General features: G+C 59.8%; 1 protein-coding gene across 1 annotated transcript; it reads left to right on the top strand.

The window, feature by feature from the left end:
- Positions 1–6: 6 nt before the first annotated feature.
- ANGPTL4 (angiopoietin like 4) lies at positions 7–5,825 on the top strand (the record flags this gene model as incomplete). Its single annotated transcript, XM_029917476.1, has 7 exons — positions 7–102; positions 294–404; positions 511–628; positions 2,778–2,891; positions 3,217–3,312; positions 3,401–3,682; positions 5,199–5,825. Coding segments are annotated over 7 exons (999 nt in total), but the record flags the coding sequence as incomplete, so codon positions are not given.
- Between the last annotated feature and the right edge of the window lie 515 nt (positions 5,826–6,340).

Here is a 6,340-nt window from a genome sequence, read left to right as displayed (position 1 = left end):
CGCGCGTGCGGGGCAGCCTGCACGGAGTCCGGGGGGTCCGCCGCGCCCTCGGGCCCCGGCCCCCGCGGCGACGCCGCCCCTGAGACCCTCGGCAGCCTGCAGGTACATGCGCTCCTACTGCCCTCCCGCGGGGCTCGAAGACGTGGGCGGGAGAGGGCACGCATCCCGGGCTCCCCGGGCTTCCCGCCCCGGTCTCTAAGGAGGGACCGTTGGAGGACCAGGCGAGCGGTGATGAATGGGAGAAGCTGGCCGCAGAAGGCCGGGTCCTCACCGCCGTGCGCGCGCTCCCCCAGACTCAGCTCGAGACTCAGAACAGCAGGATTGAGCAGCTCTTCCACAAGGTGGCCCGGCAGCAGCGGCACCTGGAGAAGCAGCAGCTGAAAATAGAGACTCTGCAGAGCCAGGTGCGCATGCATGCCTGGCCCGGGGTTGGAGGGAAGGCAGAAGCTTGCCCTGTGGGTGTGCACTCAGAGCCAGCCAGACCTGACATCCTCCTCCTGTCCTGTCCAGGTGAGCCTCCTGGCCCCCATGCACCTGAGCCACAGGATGGCCAAGCCTAGCAGAAGGAAGAGGCTACCCAAGATGGCACAGCTCGCTGGCCCTGCTCACAATACCAGCCGCCTGCACAGTGAGTGTCCAGCCCCCTGCTGTCTGTCCTCTGGCAGCCCCTCCCCCCCAACCACCAGACACACCCACTTACCTTTCTCATCCCCCTCCTTGTCTGCTCCACCTTGCTGGGAAGAAGAGAGTCCCTGGCCCCGGGTTCCTGTGGGCTCACTGGTAAAGGGCTGATGCAGGTACATCCCACCTCACCCCTGCCCCTGGCCAGCTAGGCCACCCCACCCTTCTTCCTGGCAGTGGCTTCCCCTGGAGCCCTGCTGGCCACTAACTGGAACTGGGTGTGGGGTCTTTAAGGGGGTCCAAGACGAACTTGAACTGCAGGGGTGGGGGGAAGGGGGCAGTGCAGCCCAGAGACGCCTTCCTGAAGGCTGGAACCTTCTCTGAGGGCATACTGGTGGACAGGAAAGTGCCAGCTACGGAGCCTGGAATTCGGACTGGATGAAGAGAGACGGCTGCCTGGGAGGGGGATTCTGAGCCCCCACTCCCGTCTTGGAATGTAGCACTAGGAGGCAGGAAGGGGCAGGGAACCCCCAACTCCCTGGCCAGACACCCCACTCACTCTCGCATCTGTCAAACCCAGGGCTCCTACCCCACACACGTGATGCCTCCCTCCTCTCTTGGTCCCGAAGTCCCTGATCACCGCCATTCCTGCAGAGAATGGGCCGTTGCCACCGTCTGGGTCCTTCACTGCGCATCCCAGATCGCCCCAAACCTCCTGGCCGCGCAGTGTGTGTCTGTGCGTCTGGCACAGGCTCCCAGCTCCTGGTGTCTCTGAGCTCAGGGCTCCAGACCCAGTTGGCGTCCCTGTGCCTCCTACCCCGGCACCCCTCCTGGCATCCGTAGAGTGCAGCCAACTGGGTAAAAGTTCGGATTCCCCCTTCACACCCCGGGGGGCTGCTTGCTGGCTGCCGGTTCCCAAGTCTTGAGGGCTCCCCTCCCCCTCCCTCCCCCACTCTTCCCCCCCCCATCAGGCCAGTGAGGGTCCAGTACACCGTCCCAACCCCCTCCCCACCCCCTCGCCTAGAGGGGCTTCGGAGCCAGGCCAGCAGGCCTGGGTCTGGGCTGGGGGCTGTTAGGGTGGGGGGTGCGTGGGTCTGGGGACTCCCAGGCTGCGGGCTCAGCCCTGCCAAGTAGGGGAAGGGTCAGAGCTGCAGGAGACAAACAGCTGGTGCTAATGGAAGCCACACTGGTGGGTTGGCCCTGTGCCTCCCCAATTGGAAGAGAGGAAAGTAGGGGAAAGGGGAGCTGCTCCAGGACCGACACCGGAAAATGTCTCCAGTCACCCTGGGCCTGCCCCCATTCCTCTGACCCGCCCCCCCTTCAGTGTGGACTTCCCCCTCCCCCGGGGGCGACCTTTTCCCTACTTTCCGGGCTGGATTGGGGGCGGGGACTTCCCGAGGCTGTGGACACGCCCCAGCCATCCCTCCCTCCTCTTTCCCTCCCGGCTTCCTCCTTGGTTCCTTAGTCTTCCTCACCTTCCCCTTCCTGCACCTGGGATCCCAGGCGGGGCCCCGGACTTTGCAAGCCTCTAGCGGAGACCGCCCCCCCCCCTCCCCCGGAAGCGGCAGAGCGCTGCTACTCAGCTCCATCCCACCTTCTCCACCCTGGCCCAACTTGGCAGTCACCCATGCCTCCAGTCTTTATTAAACACTTCCTGTGGGCTAGGACAGGCCTGGGCACTGGTACCAGACTGTGGACAAAGAGCCACTCTGTCCCTGGCCCCATGGAGTCCTCATTCAGTGTCCGAGAGAGACCACCGGATGACTGGCTCCGGGGTGGAGAGCAGGAAGTCTTTAATGTACCTTTTGGGAGTCTCTCCTGGTCTGGGGGTCAGGGAAGCACCCCTTCTAGAAGCAGGAATGAGGCAAGAAGGGCCTGAGGGAAGAGGGTCCCAGGCATGGTGACTGGCATGTGCAAAGTCCCTGTGGCAAGAGGGTGTGTGTGTACTAGGCAGGCTGTGTGGCCCGAGGTGAGAATGCGGTGTGGGAGGAGGCAGGATGGGGGGTGGCGCAGGGGGCCGTCCGGGACAGGGCATGTTGTGAATCCGAGACTGCCCCTCATGTCCCCTGTCACCCGCTGCCTAGCCCCTAACATGCCTGTTTCCTGAGACTCTTCCTGCCTCAATCACCCCATCTCTCTCTGTGCCTGCCCTTCAGGGCTGCCCAGGGACTGCCAAGAGCTGTTTGAAGAGGGGGAGCGCCAGAGCGGACTGTTCCAGATCCAGCCTCAGGGGTCCCCACCCTTCCTGGTTAACTGCAAGATGACCTCAGGTAGGATGTGCCGCCCACAGGGGTGTCCTGCGTCAGAGCCTGGGCCCTGTGGTCATTCTGTCAAATGGAACTCCCCACCAGTACCCATGGTGCAGTGGGCAGAGAGAAGCTTCCTAGATTTCTACTGCTTCCTCCCTCCCGGGGCCTTGGGACCATGATCTAGGCCAGCCCACCTTTAGCCACCTTCCTCTAGTCCTGCTGGGGTGAATGAGAGGAGCATTGCCCTTTCTGGGTTCGGAGGCAGCGTAGGGTTTGGGAGCCAGATGGGAAATCGGGGTCCCCCACACAAAGGGTCCTTCTGATGACCTTGCCCCTCTCCGGGCAGATGGAGGCTGGACTGTGATTCAGAGGCGCCAGGACGGCTCCGTGGACTTTAACCAGCCCTGGGAAGCTTACAAGGCTGGCTTCGGAGACCCCCAAGGTGCGTGTTTCCAGGGGGAGCCAGAAGCAGGGGTGGAGGAAGGGGCGAGGAGGTGGGTCCGTCTCACCGGCTGGCCTTGCTCCTGTAGGCGAGTTCTGGCTGGGCCTGGAGAAGGTTCACCGCATCACGGGGGACCGCGACAGCCGGCTGGCCGTGCAGCTGCAGGACTGGGAGGGCAATGCCGAGTCGCTGCAGTTCCCGGTCCATCTGGGTGGCGAGGACACAGCCTACAGCCTGCAGCTCACAGCCCCCGTGGCCAATGAACTTGGTGCCACCACTGTTGCCCCCAGTGGCCTCTCCCTGCCCTTCTCCACTTGGGATCAAGACCACGACCTCCGTGGGGACAAGAACTGTGCCAAGAGCCTCTCGGGTGAGCAGGCTCTGTCCCTGTCTGTCCCCCCTGGCCCCACAAGGTCAAGACCTCCCTTCTCTGCCTTTGTGTTTCCCTGTCCTGCCTTCAATGCTGAATTCCGTCCATCCCCTGCCCCCCTTTCTCCTCACTTGCTGTGTGTCTCTGGGCAACTGACTTACCCTCTCTCACCTTCAATGTCCCCATCTTTTAACTGGGTATAACCGCAGTGCTCCCTCCTTAGGATTCTCTTGAGATGACGCTTGTGGCCAAGCCACCAAGATAAATTGTGTCTTGTCCTTTTTTGTTTAGTTTTATTTATTTTGAGAGAGCAAGTGGGGGAAGGACAGAGAGCAAGAGGGAGAGAGAGAATCCCAAGCACACTCCTAACTGTCTGCGCAGAGCCTGACACAGGGCCCGAACTCCCGAACCGTGAGATCATGATCTGAGCCAAACTAAAGAGTTAGATGCTCAACCAACTGACCACCCAGGCCATCCCGGCTCTGTAAAGTGAAATGTATGAAATTGCTTTCTGGTGGGTCAAAAAATGATAAAATACTTGTAATTTTATAGGGTTTGATTGAATATAAATGCAAGAAATGGATGATGATTATAGTCTTTTTTTAATGTTTATCTAATTTTGAGAGAGAGAGAGAGAGTATAAAAGCACATGCAGGTGAGGGGCGCCTGGGTGGCTCAGTTGGTTGAGCATCTGACTTCAGCTCAGGTCATGATCTCACGGTTCATGGGTTCAAACCCCGCGTTGGGCTCTGTGCTGACAGCTCAGAGCCTGGAGCTGCTTCAGGTTCTGTGTCTCCCTCTCTCTCTGCCCCTCCCCTGCTTGTTCTGTCTCTCTTTCTCAAAAATTAACTAAAAAACAGGGGAAAAAAAGAAGCATATGCAAGGGAGGGCCAGAGAGAGGGAGACAGAGAATCCCGAGTTGGTGCCACGCTATCAGTGCAGATGTAGGGCTCGAACTCATGAACCCTGAGATCACGACCTGAGCCAAAATCAGGAGTCAGACGCTTAAGCCAGTAAGCCACCCAGAAAGTCTTTAATAAACGTTTCCCACGTGTCAGGTACAGAGAAGTAATTTGCCACAGTCACAGACACTTCCCAAAGCTGTAGCTACTGGGGAGGGGACCCAGAGCCCCTGAGACTCCTTTGTCACAACCTGGCAGTCCTCAGGACGTTGTGTGACAATCACAAGAAAGCTCTTCCCCTCTAAGGTTTATAAAGTACGGGGCGCCTGGGTGGCTCAGTCGGTTAAGCATCTGACTTTGGCTCAGGTCATGATCTCACGGGTCATGAGTTCGAGCCCCGCGTCAGGCTCTTTGCTGTCCTCATGGAGCCCGCTTCAGACTCTTTGTCCCTGCCTCTCTCTCTCTGCTCCTCACCCCATCTCCACCCCCCGCTCATGCTGTCTCTCAAAAATCAACATTAGAGGGAAAACTCTCTGGTCTCGTCTCCCTCCCTGCCTCAGTGGAGCCACAGGGACCCCGGCCTGACCAGGCTCTGCTTTCTCTGACCCCGGCAGGTGGCTGGTGGTTTGGCACCTGTGGCCATTCCAACCTCAACGGCCAGTACTTCCGTTCCGTCCCACACCAGCGGCAGCAGCGCAAGAAGGGCATCTTCTGGAAGACCTGGCGTGGCCGCTACTACCCGCTGCAGGCCACCACCATGCTGATCCAGCCCACAGCCGCGGACGCAGCCGCCTAGCCTCCCCGCTGGGGCCTGGTTCCCAGGCTCTTTGAGAACAGTGACTTTGACCCTGCCACATGCAGGGCCTCAAGACACGGGCCATGTGGAGCCTCGTGGACAGAGGAGATGCTCACGTCAGGAGGTGCCCCCTTTCTGAGTGGGGGGCTGCAGGCGACAGCCTCTGAAGACAGAGCTCCAGGGTTCCGGGACACAGACCCAGGAAGCGTGAGACGGAGGGGCGCTGAGACCCACTCCTTGGCCGCCTAAGGGGTCGAGGACGCAGAGGGACCACCACGCACGGCAGCCGAGCCAGCGGCTCCGGTCACACTGGCGGGGGGGCTCCCGCGGGCCCCCAGTGACCTCACGGTGCGCCTGTGTGTGGGTGCTGTGGGATGAGCTGGGGCCAGTGGTATCCGGGTGGGGCTCACCAAATTCCTGCAATAAAAGCAACCTCAGAACATTGCGTTCTTTGTCCTTCTTAAGTTTGTTTTAAGAGGACAGTTTCCAGGCCCACATAAATATCTTTCCCGGGGGGCGGGGTGGGGGGGACACTCCCAGGTCCTGCAGGAACAACACTGAGGAGTCCTACCGCCTGACAACTGAATTCCGTGTCCTCCGTGTATTCTTTCACAGCGCGTCTCAGTTTGTAGTCTCGAAAAGCAAAACCCTCATCAGGCCTTCTGGGAGCAGGTGATCGAGAAAATGAGAATGAGAACCGTTTGTTTTGTTTTTTAAGTGCGTTTATTTATTTGGAAGGAGATAGAGCATGAGTAGGGGTGGGGCAGAGAGAAAGGGAGAGAGGGAAATCCGAAGCGGCCTCCACCCTGCCGGTGCGCAGAGCCTGAGCCAGGGCACCAACCCACGACTCCCTGAGAACGTGACCTGAACCAAAATCAACGGTTGGATGTTTAACCGACTGAGCCACCCAGCAGCCCGAGAACCCCGTCCTGATCAGACTTACACGTGACTCACAATGAA

This window comes from Suricata suricatta, chromosome 12, assembly GCF_006229205.1.
Source record: "Suricata suricatta isolate VVHF042 chromosome 12, meerkat_22Aug2017_6uvM2_HiC, whole genome shotgun sequence".
Classification (NCBI taxonomy): Eukaryota; Metazoa; Chordata; class Mammalia; order Carnivora; family Herpestidae; genus Suricata; species Suricata suricatta.
Note: the sequence above shows the minus strand (reverse complement) of the source record. Positions and strands in the feature narration are given on the sequence as shown.